We start from the raw sequence: 16982 nt of genomic DNA, 5'->3' as shown, positions 1-16982 counted from the left end.
TGAGGCCCGCGTGATGGCGCGTGCGCAGAGGGGGCGGGCGCCCGCAGCTCAGAGTCGCGGAGCTGGCCGAGCCGCGGCGCTGCTGGGGGGACATGATCCGAAACGGGCACGGGGCGTTGGGCGGCGCGGAGCGGCCGGTCACAGGGGGCAGGCGTGACGTGCGGGTGTGGTGCGACGGCTGGTGAGCACGGAGGGCGTTGGCGGGCAGGGGGCTGCTGCGCTGCGGCCGGAGACCCGTCTGTGAGCCGCCCTTCCCCGGGGCCCGGAATTGGCCGTCAATAGCGGGGAGTTAGGGGGGCATAAGGCGGCAGGCTCGGCCTGCCTGCGTCCGGAGGGCTCCTAGGACCGGGGGTCGCCCCCACCGCGGGCAGCCCATCGTGGGGGTCTCACGCCGGAGGCCGGGCCTGCTGGCTGGCACTGGGGACTTGGTGAGGGTTGTGAGAGAAGCGCCTTGCCCTGAGGCGCTCCTGCCTTGACATTTGCCAGTAAAGCCGCAGAACGAGCCCGGCCGACCCGCCCAGCTCCTGTGTGGTGGTGGCAAGGGTCGTGCCTCTCTCATCTGATGAGTTTATTTAATCGTTTCAGCCCATCAGGAGCTCCCTCCCTCCCTCTTAAGGAGCCAGGCACCCAAATGTCTTCCTGGGGTCTCTGTGTCAGGCTCCCCAGCTCGCCCAGCACACGACCAGAGAGGTCCTCTTGGGTGTCCAGGCAGTGTCAGCGCGCAGGAATTGCCTGACTCTGTCCAGCACTCCCAGGGAAGCCCCCGGCTCCTGGACCCACCCCAGGAGGGTTCCATGCCCATCCGCCCTCTTTTCTGGCAAGCCAGACAGCCAGGGCTGTTTGAAGATTTGTGGGGCTGCCAACTGATAACTTGCCCCTTTCCGTGCTTTCTCAGACATTTACTTGAGCGAAGTAGAGAAAGAAACACCTCTACCTGCACAGCCCAGGGCTTCAGAGGAGAGCACTCGAGGCTGTGCCTGAATCACCTTGGGGAGAGGGAGCCTGGCTTCGTGTCGGTAGACTCTGACCTTGGCCCTGGCCAGGCTGCAGCCATCAGGCCACAGTGACTGGGACACACCCTGGACCCAGTGCCACGCTGCCTTCTTGCAACCCTTGGCCCAGCCTATCCAATGGGCACAGGGATGGCCTGGCTGCTGGATTTGGGCTTCCCTTTTCTCTTACCCCAGGGCCAGAGCCCTGTGACCCCAGGTGTGTCTGCTGGGGCCTGGCGTGCTGAGATGGGGGTAACAGGTGGTGTTGAGTAGAACGGCTCTGTACACCCAATGGCCTGGGTCACCTGCAGAAGCAGGGACAGCTTTGCCCACTCAGAAGGTGATGTGAGGCTGGAAGAGGCAGAGCGGGCAGGGCACAGCGCGGGGCCTGCAGAGACGTGTGTGGGTTCTCCCCAGGGCACAGAGCGCGCGTGGGAACCCAAGCTGCACAGTGGGTGCTGTCTGTGGCCTTCAGTTGAGCGTTCTTAACCAGGCCTGATTTGAGGATAAAGGCTCTAGAACCAGGTGACAGGGAGCGGCTGCTGGCCCCTGAGGGCAAATGTCACTGAGTTTCCTGAGGCCGCAGGGAGCAAGCAGGATTTCCAAAGCCAGCGATTGCCCCGTTGCTCTCTGGCTGGACTTGGCTTCATGTTAGCCCCCAGGGACTGTCCACTGTACCTGTCTCAGGGCAGGAAAGTGTTTAGCCCACCCCTGAATTAACACTGAATTAACACCGTTTCTTCTACAGCTTAAAGGGACTACCTGTGGTGCTTTGCATAGGGGAGTGGGGGCAGGGCGGCTAAGGGCAAGCATAGTCCCCTGTGCTCTCCAGCCCACAGATCCACAGGCCTTGTCCCTGGGCACAGCCAGATGCCCGCCACGCTTGCTGAATTTGGCCCTGGGCCCACCGACCAGTGGTGTGACGAGCTGAGCGCCCGCCTCTCCTCTGAAAGCCCAGGCCCAGCCGGCCCTGGGGAGCAGTTCCCAGTGGCTGCTTCTCAGAGGGCTTAAGCCGCAGATGAGCCAGGCTGTGCCCTCTCGCTGCCCCTGGCCTGGCCCAGGGACTGACCCCCGCCCTCTCCACAGCTATGACATGGTGCATTATGGTCACTCGAACCAGCTGCGCCAGGCACGGGCCATGGGCGACTACCTCATCGTGGGCGTGCACACCGATGGTAAGCTGGGGCTGCCCTGCTGACTGAGACCCTGCAGAGCCTAGTTGTCAGAGGGAACCCCCAACCTGGAACCCTGGTTGGGTGACGGGACCGTAAGGTAATCCAGCAAACCCGTCCTGAGCGGCTCTGCTGGCCCACGGACAGGGCGGTGGCCACTCGAGTGCGAGAGGGTGTTGCCAAGATGGGGCTGGCGAGCCTGCGGCCCTGCCCCCCATGGGTCACCATCTCATTCTCGCCCGCTTCTCTGGTCCTAGAGGAGATCTCCAAGCACAAGGGGCCCCCAGTATTCACGCAGGAGGAGAGGTACAAGATGGTGCAAGCCATCAAGTGGGTGGACGAGGTGGTGCCAGCGGCTCCCTATGTCACCACGCTGGAGACACTGGACAAGTACAACTGCGACTTCTGTGTCCATGGCAGTGAGTGGGCCGGGTGGGGCTCCAGAGGTCTGGGCACTCAGTGTGGGCTCAGGCTCAGACATCGAGGTGCTGGGCCGCTTTATGCTTTGGGGAGCACCGGGCCCTTTGGGGACCTGGGAACACTCTGGGTCCTTCCCTAGAAACGAGCCCACGCCACTGGGGCAGGCCTGGGGGGGGGGGGTTGTGGGCCCTGAAGGTCTTGGTGGCTTTGGGTTAACAATCTTTGTTTCTGCATGCATGTCACCCCTTAGATGACATCACGCTGACCGTAGACGGCCGGGACACCTATGAGGAAGTGAAGCAGGCTGGGAGGTATAGGTGAGCCCCATCATGGCCCCCTTCCAAGGAGTGGGGCTCGACACTCCCCTCAAGCTTTTTCTGTTCCTCGTGACCGTGATTGGCACTGGGGGGCGCTCCAATGCGGGGCGTTGGAGATGCGTGCTGTCTGTGTGGTGTCCGCAGGCTGCGGGTGGCTGGCCGGCAACGGGAACGGAGATGCAACTGGGAAGCTGAGTTTTGCTTTATTAACTTGAACTTAAAAAGCCAGTGTGGCCAGCGGCTCCTGCGTGGGTCAGTGGAGCCTGGAAGTCCGTTGGCAGAGAACATACAGTGGGGCAGGACCTTGGTGTTGGACCATGGGCAGAAGGGGGCCCAGAGCCGCTGCTGGCCCAACACTGCACGCGATGCTTTCCCTCTGTCCATCATTTCCTTTAGTTGATAAAAAGTTGTTGGCCTGCCCCACCCTCGTGGTCCTGGTTCCTGTCGGAGCCGAGAGCAGTGAGGAGAAGCAGGCCCGTGCACAGCACAGCCAGGGGCTGGGTTGCCCTTAGGTGGGGTAAACCGAGAGCTCCCGTCCCACCTGTCACCACCTCTGTCCCCAGAGAGTGCAAACGCACCCAGGGTGTGTCCACCACGGACCTCGTTGGCCGCATGCTGCTGGTGACCAAGGCCCATCACCGCGGCCAAGTGAGTGACAAGGGATAGGGGCAGGATCTCTGAGGTCCCCAGCCCGAGGACACTGCTGGGAGGGAAGGCGAGAGCACCCACCCTGCCCGCCCTTTCCCTTCTGTGCAGGAGATGTCCTCAGAGTACCGGGAGTACGCAGACAGCTTTGGCAAGGTGAGTGTCGCCCGAACCGCACCTGCCACCCTGCTTGCTGCTTTACTGGGCCTGAGCGGGTACGGACAGCCTGGCTTGGCCAGGAGACAGATCACAGCGGCCGCTGCCTGGAAGCGGAGCAAGGACTGCCCACCTGTTACAGGAGGCCTCTAATCAGGTGGCCTGGCCCTCTCTCCCTTTTTAGCCCCCTCACCTGACACCTGCCAGGGAGACACTTTTCTCAGAAGGCTCCTCCCTGGTAACCAGTCGGTGGCCTCAGGATGCAGGGTCCCTATGAGGGAGGGCTGTGTCCTCTTGTCTCCCTCCTGCCAGAGGCTGGACCAGGGTGCTGGTGGCTGCACTGCCCGCTGTGGCCACAGGGTGGAGCCATAGCTCCGCCCAGCCTCGCGGTGGTGTGGACCCGGTAGGCACTGCCACCTAACCCTCAGTGTCCCTGCCAGAGACACCTGCCCTGACACAGCACTAGTGCGTGAGCGAGCTTTCAGGCTGCAGCCAGGGGTGAAGAGGCCTGTGGCCGCACCCCTGCTCCCTCTGTCCTACACCTGTGCCTCCTAGAGCAGACGGGCAGGCCTGTGCAGGCAGCCCCAGGCTGAGAAAAGGGGCTCTGGCGTGGGCCTAGGTGAGGGATGTGCCTGCAAGGCCTGTCACTGACCAGACCCCTCTTGGCCTACAGTGCCCGGGGGGGCGGAACCCCTGGACGGGGGTGTCCCAGTTTCTGCAGACTTCCCAGAAGATCATCCAGTTTGCTTCTGGGAAGGAGCCCCAGCCGGGCGACACCATCATCTACGTGGCCGGCGCCTTTGACCTGTTCCGTATCCTCTGGAACTGGGGGTGTCGCCCCAGACCTTTCCTCTCCGTGTCCACACCTGCCCCAGTGGGCTGCGGGCTGGAGGGGCCCCTGGACAGCGGTGTGTGAAGGGCCACAGCCATTGGCTGGGGTGGGGGTGGGGGTGCAGGCACGGCAGGCGGGGGAGAGCAGCTGCTCCTGTCCTATTACTCCTGAACCTGGCACAGACATCGGGCACGTGGATTTCCTGGAAAAGGTGCACGGCCTGACAGAGAGGCCCTACGTCATCGCTGGCTTACACTTTGACCAGGTCTCGCCCCCTCCCCGGGCAGCTGATCGTGGGGACCTCAGGGGCTCCTCAGGTTGAGGGTGGGCACAGGCGGCCTGTGGGGGCAAGCCCTGGATGCTGACGGAGGCAGAGGAGACGAGCTGCAGCCTCTTCCTGGGGCAGGCTTGTACCGTCCGGGGCTTTCCCATGCTGGCGGGGGCCCCACGAAGAATTGCTGGAAGGGCACCTGCTGAACTGTCCCCACTCTGGCCTTAGGAGGTCAATCACTACAAGGGAAAGAACTACCCCATCATGAACCTGCACGAGCGAACCCTGAGCGTGCTGGCCTGCCGGGTGAGCGCTGGGCCAGCCAGGCGGGCAGGGCGGAGCGGGAAGGGGACAGCCGGCCCCCTATGATGCCTCCCGAGTCCCTTTTGCGCACCGGCAGCGTCGGCTGGCATTTAGGCTCATGTCCCACCACCGTCCAGCCTCGTGGGGTCCTGGCTAACCAGCTGTGTTCCCTGTTCCCACAGTACGTGTCGGAAGTGGTGATTGGGGCCCCATACTCGGTCACAGCAGAGCTCCTGGACCACTTCAAGGTGAGGCTCCCGGTGGGCTGGGACCCTGGGAGGACTGTGCTGAGGCAGAGGCCAGGCAGTGGACAGTGGCTGTGGCTGCCTCCCTAGGGGGCCCACGTGGGGTGCTGGGAGGGCTCCTTGACCCCTGCTCTCTCTGCAGGTGGACCTGGTGTGTCACGGGAAGACGGAAATCGTGCCTGACAAGGACGGCTCTGACCCGTACCAGGTGAGCATGGGCTGAGCCCCTGGCACCTGTCTGGGGAATGCTGTCAGGAGGCAGCTGCTAACACGTGGGAGTAACTGCCCCACGCACCGGGGTGGGGACCCAATGGGCCCGGGCAGCCAGGCAGTCTCCTTGGGGACCAGAGGAGCGCGCTCATTTCCCCCTCCTCCTGGCCTCCAGGAGCCCAAGAGAAGGGGCATCTTCTGTCAGATCGACAGCAGGAACGACCTCACCACGGACCTCATCGTGCAGCGTATCATCAAGAACAGGTGAGGAGTGGCCCGGCCGCGCGGCTCCGCTGGTTACGAGCTCGCTCAAGAGTGTGAGCGCTGAGCAACAGGGTTGCCAGTTCGATTCCCGGCCTAAGCTGAGCTGCCAACAGGTGGCTGGATGGCTCAGCTAAAAAAAAAAAAAAAAAAACAGGTGGGGCACGCGGAGCTGAGGCCCCGGATGGGGCGCACAGCTCACCGCCCCCCTGCTCCCCAGGCTGGAGTACGAGGCCCGGAACCAGAAGAAAGAGGCCAAGGAGCTGGCCTTCCTGGAGGCCATGAGGCAGCAGGAGTCGCAGCCCCAGGGGGAAAGCGACTATGACTTCTGACTTCCAACGGAGGGGGCCAATCAGCGGGAGACCTGGAGTGCTGCCCTCCCTGCTCTGTTTCCCACGTGTGGGTCCAGAGTTCGGCTCACATAGTTTTGGACAGAGCTGCGGCGTCCCCCCTCTAATCGGCCTGGTCTTGGAAGGACTGGCGTGGAGTACCCCGTCTCCTACCCCCTGCCCACAAGGCACCCGGCTTGCAGCCCTCACGCCCTTCCCGCCAAGCTGCACAGGAGTCCTGCACTGGAGCAGCCCAGCGGGCAGGGCGAGCAGAGGGCATCTCCGAGCAAGGGGTGCTGCAATGTGTGCCAGGGAAGGCCCCGCTTCCATCCTGGCCCCATTGCTGCTCCCTCATTCTGCCTCCTGGACGGCTCCTCCAGACCAGGACACCCCCTGCCGCCTGGCACTGAGTGGCACTTCCTGCCCGTCCAGCTCGGTGGGAGCCCACTTCAGGGAAACTGACTCAAAGGCCACTGCATTTCCTCCTCGGTGCAGACCAGGCTGCCTCCTGCACAGGCACCCTCTGCCCCACGGTGTGTCCCTGGTGCCCCAGGGCCTGGCTCCAGGACCCTGCGCCCCCGTGCCCAGGCCAGCCTCCTGCTCTACCCACACAGTCTTCTTGATTTTGTGTGTAACTGGCTGGTGTACAACCAAATAAACCTGGTGGGAGGCACTCTGTGTCAGGCTGTCACCCCTGCTGGACGGGACCAGGAAACCCAGAAGGGAGGGCAGCAGCCAGGCAGGGTCTGTCATCGGGAAGGTGAGAGGCTCAGTCCCCACAGTTCTGCACAGAACCGGACCGGGCTCTCCACTGGGGCCCAGTGACTCTCAGGGTCTCCCTCCGGCATGGAAGTCAGCCTACTTGGAGCACCCGCAGCTGCACGGCGGGGACCCCGCCCCCTGAGGGGTGGGGCAGGCAGTGGCTTGGTTGGGGTCTGTTCAGAAGTGAGGATTGTGATGGTGTTTGTCAGCCCCTCCTTCCCTCCAGAATAGTCTGTGCCCTTCAGCTCCTGGGTCGGGGGCACCTGCAAGCCGGGCCCCACGGGAGCCCAGGGCCAGCGTTCTCTCTAGTATGAGGTGGGCCTGGCCTGTCTTTTGGTTTTGCCATTCTGGAGGTTTAACTGAGAGCCCCTTGTGGGCAAGTGAAGCAAGGTGACCATGAAAGTTCACATCACGCACATCCGCATGTGGGCAGCCACCACCCACTTTCCTGCCCTCCCTCCAAAGTTGGGGGCACTGCTAAGGCACAGGGCCCTCTGTGCACCTCACTCTATCTGGGCTCTCCAACCTCAGGCCTGTGCTACAGGACCTGCCCACACTGGTCCCTGAGCTGAGGGACCAGCCAGTCCCCTGTAGACTCAGATGGGGGGGACGGGGAGCAGCCGAGGCTCGTGATGCTAGTCAGCCCTAGGCCTGCTGGGTGGCACCCTGAGGTAGGGACTGCCCCAAAGCAGCGGCCAGTGAGCCCTGGCTGGGCCACAGGTGGAGGAGCAGGACCTGGGGGTCTGGGAGGTCATCGCCCCTGGAGACGCATCTACCCAGGTGCAAAGCAATCGTGGGTGCCACCCACGGCCTCTGAGCAGGGGGCCCCCGGAGGCCCAGCTGGCCTCATGCTCCATGGGGTGGGGGGACACCCCACAAGACAGGCCTGGGACCTCTGGGACCAAGGCTCCGGCCCCGCTTAGCCACTTGCCAGAGCCCCCAGCTCATGCTCAGAAGGGAACTCAGCGTCGGCCTGAGTGGGGTGGGGCAAGGGCGGCAGTAGTTAACCTGAGTGGGGGCCGGTGCTCCGAAGCCTCTAGGCTGGGCAGCACCAGAGCTGTGGGGAGGGATGAACAGAGCTCCCCGCAGGCCAGCTGCTCGGCACCAGGGGCACCCAGCCCTGTGTGGGCAGGAGGGCCTCTGGGCAGCCCCTGCTCACCTTGGAACTGCACGACTGGCCGCCCCTCCTCCCCGGGCCAGCTGGCTCATTGGGCGGCACACCCCATGCATTGGTTTGTGCGCAGTATTTTGAGGTACTGGGGCGGGGGCTGCCCAAGGAGCTGCCCCTCTAGTCGGGAAGAGCTTTGGCCTCAAGAAACCCGGATTCGGGCCACCTGGGTGGGGTGGTTAGGGGGTCTTCTGTAGAGGGACATTGGAGCTGGCTGAGTAACCTTATGGCTAGTGGGGGGCAAAGGCAAGGAGGTATGGGTGACAAGGGACAGGACTGGAGAGGTCAGACTTGGAGAGCAGCCTCTGGCCGAGAGGGTGGGGGCCACAGAATGTTCACAGCAGCATTTCTGGAGCAGTGGGGTTCGGGGTGCTCCTGTACAGGGTGTTTCAGGAAAGCCCCAGGACCTGGTAGGGGCCAGGCCCTGTGGTTTGGGGACAGGGTTGGTTTAGAGACTGACAGGGCCCTGCCCCCCTCCAGCAGCGCCCACACTCTGAGGCCCGCAGCACTAGTCATTTATTCATCTAGCCATTTACGATGGAGATGGGGTATGCAGCCCTGGGCGCCATCTCGAGCCCTGGGGCCTGGGGGGGCCTGGGCTGAGCTGTGGGCTGCAGGGATACCCGCAGGAGACAAGCGACGTCCAGGTATCAGGTGGTGCCTCAGGCGCTGCGACAGTCCGCTGCGCGGAGCGACAAGAAGACGTCTGCCTTGCACTGGAAGGTGGCTCGTCCGTCGGGGAGCCGTTGGCAGCTGTGCAGGTTGGGGGTGATGTCCTTGACGCAGACAGTCTGCAGGCAGGAGGACGCTGAGGGGCAGCCCGCGCGCCCCGTTCCTCACCCCGCTCTGCACCCCCCACTGCCTGTGCCCTTTCCCACCCTTCCGCACCCCTCTGCCCCTCATCCTACCTCGCCCCCAAATGCTCGCACCCCCATCCCACTTTCCAGTGCCCCGCATCCCCGTCGCCCGCACTCACTGGGCTCCGCAGGCTGGGGCGCAGCTTTGGGAAGGCGCCGGCCCGGCCCGAGGGTCCCGCGCCCACGGGGGGCTCGGAGCGCCGCGCGTACTGGTACCCGCGGAAGCCGGACAGCAGCCCCGCGGCGCGGCCCACCGAGTACGAGCTGGGCCCTGCCGCCTGCTTGTACCACGCGAGGGCGGGCGGCGCCAGCAGCAGGCACAGTGCCAGGGCGGCAGCGGCGAGCGGCGCAGGTCGGGCCATGAGGACGGGACAGCATGGGCGTCGGGGCTCCGGGCTGCGGCAGCCGGGGCGCCTTATATCTGCGGTGGGGATGGGGCGGGGCGGGGCGGGCGTGAGGGGCGCGGGGGCGGCGCTGCGGATCGTCGGCTTCCTCGGCCGGCAGGCAGGCAGGCAGGCAGGCAGGCGCAGACCGTGGCTGGAGGCGCAGGTGAGTCCAGCGCTTGATGGGGGCCGGTCGCCCCGCCCTTCCCACCCCTGCCAGACGTCCTGTCTCCAGCCCTGCCTGCTGCTAATGAGGGGGCGCCCGGGCTGCTTCCACTGCTCGTGGCCGGGTACCGTGGGGCCTCAGAGGAGAGGCAAGTGGGGCTGCACTGAACCCTCAACCAATCTGAGGGTGCCCCAGCCCTAAGAGTCACCCCTCAGAGGTCCTCAGGGCTCATGAGGCTGGAGAGAGAGCCACTGACTATACTGTGCCCAGGGGACAATTTTTCCTGCTCCAAAGGGGAGCTGACCTCAAGACCAGGGCTTCTCGAGAACAATCAATCTGGGCTGGCCTAAGGGCCTCGGTGTTTCACACCCAAGGGGGAAGGTTCTATCAACAGGGCTGCTGCTGGGGGGGGGGGTGCAAAGCCAGGCCCAACCTCTAGAAACTGGGTCAAGGGGTGGCCCAGGAGATCCGAGGTCCCTGGGATGGATGGCCTCAGGAACTTGGGGCCTTGTCCGCATTCACCCCAAACACTGGTCCACACACTCTGGGGCTGGCCTCAGGGAAGGAGACATGTCACTGCCCTGCGGAAGCTGTTGTTAAACATCCACTATGTTCCAGCACCCAGGAGATGCACTGGACCCAGTCCCCGACTGAAGCCACAGCTGGGTGGGAGAACGGAGCTGGTGGCAGGGTAGGCAGGATGGCTCACTGGGGGACGAGGGGAGGCCAGGGGGGAGGTCTGCAAGGGCGGGGGTGGTGTGACCCCGTCCTCTGGGGAGGGAGAGCAGGCTGAGGGTATGGGGTCCTGCGCTTCCTGGAAGAACGTACCTGGCTGGAGTCTGGGTGTGTATAGGGCCTGGTGGGCAATTGTGTCCAGCTCAAGGTGGCCCCGAGACCAGGCTGGAACAAAGAAAACAGTTCTGAGGAGTCCCAGTGCAGGAAGTGGGGGTTGCCCCCCAAGAGGATGCTGTGACCTGGGGCAGGCTGGGAACCCCTCTGGGCTGAGCACCTATCCCAATGGGTGAGTGAACGCCTGGGAGGCTGGGTCCCTGTGGGTACTTCCTGTCACAGGAGAGAACTCCCCAAGTGCAGGGGGCAGGCCAGGAAGAGGTCAGAAAGCCGCAGGCCGCCCAGTGGGGTCCTCGGCTGGAGCCCCAGCCTACCTCCCTCTCCTGAACCCCTTGTGACTCCCCAGATCTGGACACACTGTAAACAGAGAGGCTCTGAGAAGAGTGGCCGCCCAGATCCCAGGGCCCGGGAGGGCACCAGGCAGGGCCGCCAGCTGCCCCCCAGCAGGTGACAGTGGCCATTAGGCTCACTCAGGCGCCCCTCATGCTCCCCGTATGTCCTGGTCACGTGTCTTCCTTTGGGTGTGTACTTCCCAGGATAGCAACCAGTGCAGGGACCCTGCAGCTGGGTTTCTGGCCAAGGGGCACCTTCCGAGAGGGCGATGGTCCCAGAGCCTCCTCTCCTCTGGGTACTATGTCCGGGCGGGAGGTGAGGCCCGCCCTCTGAGTGAGCCGTCCTGCCTTCTCTCCTGGGGGCTCAGGACAGGCAGACAGAAGCGATGACTATGGAGCACAGGGCAGCAACCCCGAGGGGGTCATGGAGAATGAACACGCAGCCTACAGCAGTCCCCCCCAGAAGCTGCCTGCCCGATTCCTGGGGCTGAGACTGTTGCCCTCCCCCCCACACCCAGGGGCTGTGGAGGGGCAAAGGAGCCCAAGGGAGCCTCCCAAGGGCTGTCCTTCCCTAGGTGGGGGAGGCCCTGACACCTGGGGTCACACAGCTTGATGTCAAGGACACTGGCCCCTTCGCTGACCTTGTTTGAGGAAAGAAGGGACTGTGACCGACTGCCATGGCATCCTCACAGCCAGTCCCACCTCGACCAGCACCTGCTGCGGGACGGCCTTCTGGCAGGAGGGGCTGCAGGCAGTGGCTGCCCGCCACGTCCAGCCAGGGTCCCACAGACCAGCCTGAGGGGCGGTCCCCAGGGCCCCCGCCTGCCTTCCATCAGGTGAGAAGCTGGCTGATGGGCCATGGGCCTCTGCACCACGTTGCCTTCACTGCCCCGTTGACATGAACATACCCCAGGGCCTTTGCAGGGCCAGCACTCCTGCCCCAGGGTCTTCCGGCTGAGCCTGTGCTCCTTTTCCTCCCAGAATGACTCAGGACCTCAGCTATACTGCAGAGATGTTTATTCATGACTTTTCATATCAACGCACAGCACACGGAGGCCACGTCAGCGCCAAGACAACAGGCAACCAGAGGCCTCCGGCGAGGCGCAGGCGGTTTAATGAGCTTTTTTTATTGGATAAAAGTGTCAGCGCTGCGGTGGCAGGGACAACGCAGCTCCAGTCCTCATCTCACCCTGTCTTCGCCCAGGGACGGCCCTGTGCAGGGGCGGCTTACTCCTTGAACTTCCACTCCTGCCTGCACATGGGGCAGTGCTGCTGGACCTGCTGTGCGTTGAGCCACTTGAGGATGCAGTGCATATGGAAGCAGTGTGAGCACTGGCCCCACACCAGCGGGCAGTCGTCGCCTGGCACCTTGCCTGCACAGGGGACAGGGATGACGAGGGGGTCACACAGAGCACGGGACCCCGGGACGTTAGGCATCGGCACCAAGGCTGGCTGAGGCCTCTCAGGGAAGAGATCTCAGGAGTATCACAACTGCTGCAAGGCCACCCCCAGGATCTGCATGGACCCCCCAGGTGGAGCAGCTCAGGGGCTCAGTGGCAGGAGTGCTGGCCTACTAAGGCCTGGGCCCATCGGCAGACACACTCCAGCTGGGCCACTTGACCTGGGATGCCAAGAAAGCTGCACTGTCACAGTCGAGGCACCCGCTGAGGACACGCACATCTGAGGAGGACTATCCCTCTGATCAAGAGCACGAGGGCTAAGAGGGCTGGGGCCTCGGGACCAACAAGGTTCCTTCTACAGGGGGCAGGACACAGGAGTGGGCTGGGACACTGGTGTTTATGGCCTGGCCTGTTACACGCTCGGAGCAGGCATGGCACTACCTTCCAGCTCTCTTCCGTTTCTAGCCTGAAAGGGTCCAACCTCCAAGGCCCAAGCACATGCTGCCAGCACCTGGGAGTGCTATGTCCACGGAGAGGACACTCCACACTGCCGCGCCCAGATTCCAAAACACCCTGTCAGTCAGCTGGGCCAGCAGCACACAGTGAGCTCCCCAAGTCCCAGGGCAGGGTCCCCAAGGACATCCAGGAGCTGAAGCTCACTGCCTCCACCGTATCCCGGGGTGCCTTTCCCCACATCACTGCCTCGGGGCCCTCTACACTTCTCCAGCGCTAGTTGTATCCAGGTGTCACTGCTGCACAGACACGAGGGACCTCAGAAACAAGCCAGGCCTGGTGAGCAGGGACGTCTTGTCCGGGCAGCAGCTCCATCTGCAACACATGTTCTAGGTGCAGAGGACAGAACTGCCTTTGGACCTGTGACCACAGAGCCAGGCCTGGCCGCCACTCTTGACACCAGACATGGGGTGTTTGATCCTGCAGCATGTTAAAGAAATAACAGCACGGCCAAGCCACAAAACGATGCTCTGGAAACCCCACTTAGCAGCTGCTCGAACACAACAATGGGCTGGGAACCCGGCCTGGACACTCATCCAGCCTCACAACACTCCGCAGCCTCGGCATTACCCCATCTCAGACAGGCGGCCAGAGTGGGTGCTGGGTCAGGGACACACGTGGGCTCCTGAGCACACACGGCTCCCTGCCCGCACGGCACAGCCATCCCCCGAGTCACGAGGGACAGTGGCCATCCCTCCATCTTCTCATTCACTTGTTAAGAGCAGTGGTTCTCAACCTTTTTTTAAAAAAAACTTTCTATAACAAAAATGTCCCTCCCTTCCTGAGCTTTTATGACAAAACCACCAGAAAATTATGTGCTCAGCAAATACAAAATATGTAATAAGTCATTCTACTTCCCAAGCCTGTGCCAGGAGCCCACATGGTGTAACACCTGATCTAGATTAGTTCCCCCCACCTGGACACCCCCGGTCCCCAGCCTTTCCAACCTCAATAGAAAGAACACCCCTTGGAAGCACCCTATAGAAATTAGAGTCCCTTACAAATAGAGGAGGGAAAACCATGAGCAGGAGCCTGCTAGCCCCCTGGTGGGGCACCCAGCCACCCAGCCACTGCTGCAGAGCATGTGGACAGAACATGCCTGGGGCACGTAACGAGCACACAGGCACAAGGTCAGTGACCCCAAGGGCCTGCGAGTGTCTTGATGGAAGTCCTTTTGAGTTACAACACCTCTCAACAAGACACTCCCAGATCCCTCTACAACACTGAGAGGGTTTAGCACAGCCTCAGGCTGTCGTTCCCTGCAGGGGTTCCACTTCAGCCACAGAAACCCAGCACCACCTTATCTGTACAGAATCGCTTGTACAGAATCAAGATCGCTTGTCAGGTGCCGTGAACTTTACAACTGGCTCGCTCCACAAGGTCCAAGGCTCAAACTCTGAACCCTTCCTCTCGCAGATGGCACGCCCACATGTGGCGATGTCCAGCCACAGGCCCAGGTGGAATCGTACTGGCAGGCTCTGCAGGTTGGGTGGGCCCACTGGTGCCATCTTTACACAGGCTCACTGGCTCATATTGCCCAAGGGTATGGCCACAAAAATGCTTTTGAGGCCTTTTCAGAAAGTAACAATCTGTTGCTTAGAAAGTTGCAAGGATTTGCCCCTTCAGGCACCCACTGCCTCTGGGGTATTTAGGAAGGGCAATTTAAAATAGATTAAATATCACTCAAGAGTGTGAGCTCTGAGCAACAGGGTCACTGGTTGGATTCAGGCCCGAGCTGAGCTGCGGGCTGAGCTGCCAACAGGTGGCAGGATGGCTCAGCTAAAAAAAATTTTTTTTTTAAATTAAATAAAACCAAACCCTGTGCATTGCTGTTCTAAATAAAGTCTGATCAAGTAGAGCCAATCAATGACTTCCTAAGATTAAGTCCCACCCATTTGATTGGATCAGGATGGATTGATTCCTGGGTAATGAGATTGCCTTTCAGCCAAGAGAGATATAGATTCAGGTGGGGGTGGGGTAGATGAGGGTAAAGGGGATCAAATACCGTATTTCCCCATGTATAAGACTCTTCCATGTGTAAGACGCACCTTAATTTTGGGGCCCGAAATTTGAAAAAAAATGTATTAGATTAAGTTATTGAACTCAAGTTTTATTCATCGTAAAATTCATACAACTCCTCATCACTTGTGGGAAATGCAAGTTAAAAAATCTACAACTTACAGCTGAAACTAATTCTAAAAAATGTGTATTTCATTAAAAAAAAATTCTACAACCACTATATAAGACGCACCCAGTTTTTAGACCCCAAATTTTTCGAAAAAGGGTGCGTCTTATACATGGGAAAATATGGTATATGGTGATGGAAGGAGAACTGACTCTGGGTGGTAAACACACAATGTGATATATAGATGATGTATTACAGAATTGTACACCTGTAATCTACAATATGTAACTTTGCTAACAATTGTCACCCCAATAAACTTTAATTAAAAAAAAAATAGACTAAGCCTGGAATAAAATAGTATTTGCACTAGAAGTCAATAAGTCAATGGTTTACATTTCACTGCAAGAAGCAAAGCACTGTTATTGTTCTGGGCACTCACCTAGCCCCACAAAAAAGGCTAGTCATTCACAGGGCAGTGAGGAACTCCTCAGCAGTCCCCAAGCCCCACTTTCCTCCTGGGACCACCCTTGTCCCCTAGGCCAAGCCTTGACCCTTGCTTCTGCTTTGGGTTCACTTGAGTCTGACTAAAAACTCAATTTATTGGTGCAAAAAGCTGCTTTTGACCTAAATGCATTATCAAACATTTCTACTTCGCAGAACATCCTGGGGACTAAGGAACGGAGCAAAACTCATCACAAAGAAGAAATCCGACAAAACTTGATGGTAGGCACTTTGCAAGGTAACACATGGGCTTCCTAACGGAGTCAGATGTCTTAAAAGGGGAGAAAGGGGTGTGGAAGGGCTGTTCTAAATAGCTAAGGAGCAGAGTCATCAAATGGGGAGTCCTGGTTCAGACCACCCAGGAAGAAGACATCTGGGGACAAGTGGAGAATATGGAAACGTTCTTCACTGTTAATCCATGTGCTCGATGGAGGGAGTACCCTTCTATTGTTAATACTCCTTTTTTTGTTCGAGGATTTTCAAATAAAAAGTTTTAACGTATCTCTTTGTCCCATGAGTTTCCCAGCCCAGTTTGATCACGATAAAAGGCTGCACTACTTTTCCTTACAAAGCTTTTGATGGCGTCTTTATACAAATATGGGGCCCAAACCGCCTGCCTTTTCTCTGCCAGCTTTTCTTGAGAAAAGGGAAACCAAAACCCTGGGACTTTGTGCAGGTATTTCTGGGGGAGACAGCATGCCAGGCGAGTAAACAGAGCTCAAGAGACAGCGAGCACAGGGGACACTCACAGTCCGGGCAGCAGCCATTAAAGGCCATCCGGCAGATGCCGCAATTCTCGTCGTTGGCCACCCAGAGCCAAGTGGCCACGCCGTTCCAGCACTTAATCTTCACCTTCATGACGGTGGAGCCTGCGGGCGAGGGAAGAAACCACCTGCTGCCCTCAGTCTGCAGAGCGACAGCATTTAGGCACCAAACAAGGGAGGCTGCCCGTGGCCGAGGGTCCGCCCTGAGAAACGCCTTTAGCCGCCGAGAGGAGCAGGATCGGCTAAAGGGGTCGCCCGTGGGAGGACCAGGGGCCCCGGATGCTCGCCACGCACTCAGGGCATCTGCAAAGACCCGCCAAAGGGAGCGCTGGCTTTCGTGAATAACTGCCCAAACGCCAGACAGCACTCCTCGAAGGACCTGACTGGCTTGGGGGTGACGGACGGAATCTCAAACCTCGCTTGCTGTGAGTTCACGCGGGAAACCACCACCCAGCCGCAGTCGCCTGAGGGGAGGGGCGGCGAGCCCTGCTCCGCCCCGCCCCTGCGCCCGAGCGGACTTAATCGCGCGCAGCTCCGCCCGCCTTCAGTTGGCAGCGCCGGCGCCCGCGCGGGAAGCTACAAAAACTATCGCGGCGGCGGCCCGGCACCTAGTAGCGGAGCCCGCTGAACCCCGCGTCCCAGTGCGCACGCGCCGCCCCGACCCCACCGCCTCCGCCTGCCCGCAGCCAATCGGCGGCCGCTCCGAGGACGCGGCACCGGAAGGCCTCGCGCGGCACCGGAAGTGACGCTCCGGCGTGCTGACGCGCGGGCTCGAGCCGAGGCCGATTCCGCGCCCGCCATGGCCGACAAAATGGACATGTCTCTGGACGACATCATTAAGCTGAACCGGAGCCAGCGAGGCGGCCGCGGCGGGGGCCGGGGCCGCGGCCGGGCTGGCTCACAGGGAGGCCGCGGCGGCGGAGTACAGGCCGCCGCGCGAGTGAGTCGGGGCGGCGGTCCCATCCGGAACCGGCCGGCCCTCGCCCGCGGCGCGGCGGGCGGCGGTGGC

The 16982-nt window shown here is 61.1% G+C and overlaps 4 protein-coding genes across 6 annotated transcripts in view; 2 read left to right on the top strand and 2 right to left on the bottom strand.

Annotated features, from left to right (window-relative positions):
* Positions 1 to 18: 18 nt before the first annotated feature.
* PCYT2 (phosphate cytidylyltransferase 2, ethanolamine) lies at positions 19 to 6826 on the top strand. Of its 2 annotated transcripts, XM_019661821.1 has the most exons (13): positions 21 to 181; positions 2079 to 2167; positions 2422 to 2583; positions 2835 to 2901; positions 3465 to 3549; positions 3658 to 3702; positions 4376 to 4514; positions 4717 to 4799; positions 5034 to 5111; positions 5291 to 5356; positions 5496 to 5561; positions 5739 to 5827; positions 6045 to 6826. In XM_019661821.1, the coding sequence occupies exons 1-13, from the start codon at positions 93 to 95 to the stop codon at positions 6154 to 6156; spliced, it is 1170 nt and encodes a 389-aa protein (XP_019517366.1). In that variant the 5' UTR covers positions 21 to 92; the 3' UTR covers positions 6157 to 6826. The 2 variants fall into 2 exon arrangements, with proteins under 2 accessions (XP_019517367.1, XP_019517366.1); XM_019661822.1 differs by lacking the exon at positions 2422 to 2583 and having other exon boundaries at positions 19 to 181.
* Positions 6827 to 8540: 1714 nt separating this feature from the next.
* Positions 8541 to 11586, bottom strand: NPB (neuropeptide B). Its single transcript, XM_019661977.1, has 2 exons — positions 9060 to 11586; positions 8541 to 8874 (listed from the first exon to the last, which is right to left on the bottom strand). Exons 1-2 carry the CDS (start codon positions 9300 to 9302, stop codon positions 8746 to 8748), a joined length of 372 nt encoding a protein of 123 aa, XP_019517522.1. The 5' UTR covers positions 9303 to 11586; the 3' UTR covers positions 8541 to 8745.
* An 86-nt stretch (positions 11587 to 11672) lies between these two features.
* On the bottom strand, positions 11673 to 16604 carry ANAPC11 (anaphase promoting complex subunit 11). 2 transcript variants are annotated; one of them, XM_019661978.1, is made up of 3 exons: positions 16389 to 16604; positions 15959 to 16078; positions 11673 to 12043 (listed from the first exon to the last, which is right to left on the bottom strand). In XM_019661978.1, the coding sequence occupies exons 2-3, from the start codon at positions 16065 to 16067 to the stop codon at positions 11898 to 11900; spliced, it is 255 nt and encodes an 84-aa protein (XP_019517523.1). In that variant the 5' UTR covers positions 16068 to 16078; positions 16389 to 16604; the 3' UTR covers positions 11673 to 11897. The 2 variants fall into 2 exon arrangements, with proteins under 2 accessions (XP_019517523.1, XP_019517524.1); XM_019661979.1 differs by lacking the exon at positions 16389 to 16604 and adding an exon at positions 16268 to 16382.
* A 75-nt stretch (positions 16605 to 16679) lies between these two features.
* ALYREF (Aly/REF export factor) overlaps positions 16680 to 16982 on the top strand; it is a 3765-nt gene continuing 3462 nt past the window's right edge. Inside the window, exon 1 of the mRNA XM_019661854.1 lies at positions 16680 to 16977. Within this exon, the coding sequence (XP_019517399.1) occupies positions 16773 to 16977 (205 nt within the window). The 5' untranslated portion in view covers positions 16680 to 16772. The remainder of the gene's footprint in view (positions 16978 to 16982) is intronic.

The sequence above is a fragment of the Hipposideros armiger genome, unplaced genomic scaffold, assembly GCF_001890085.2.
Source record: "Hipposideros armiger isolate ML-2016 unplaced genomic scaffold, ASM189008v1 scaffold_362, whole genome shotgun sequence".
In the NCBI taxonomy this organism is placed as follows: Eukaryota; Metazoa; Chordata; class Mammalia; order Chiroptera; family Hipposideridae; genus Hipposideros; species Hipposideros armiger.
This window is presented reverse-complemented; position numbering and strand designations above follow the sequence as displayed.

Coding starts and splice junctions, on each gene's coding strand:
- ANAPC11 (XM_019661978.1), bottom strand. CDS start 16,067: ATGAAGGTGAAGATTAAGTGCTGGAACGGCGTGGCCACTTGGCTCTGG. Junction 12,044..15,958: donor TAATGGCTGCTGCCCGGACT/GTGAGTGTCCCC, acceptor TCCCCTGTGCAG/GCAAGGTGCCAGGCGACGAC.
- PCYT2 (XM_019661821.1), top strand. CDS start 93: ATGATCCGAAACGGGCACGGGGCGTTGGGCGGCGCGGAGCGGCCGGTC. Junction 182..2,078: donor CGGGTGTGGTGCGACGGCTG/GTGAGCACGGAG, acceptor CCCTCTCCACAG/CTATGACATGGTGCATTATG. Junction 2,902..3,464: donor AAGCAGGCTGGGAGGTATAG/GTGAGCCCCATC, acceptor CTCTGTCCCCAG/AGAGTGCAAACGCACCCAGG.
- NPB (XM_019661977.1), bottom strand. CDS start 9,302: ATGGCCCGACCTGCGCCGCTCGCCGCTGCCGCCCTGGCACTGTGCCTG. Junction 8,875..9,059: donor GCCCCAGCCTGCGGAGCCCA/GTGAGTGCGGGC, acceptor TCCTGCCTGCAG/ACTGTCTGCGTCAAGGACAT.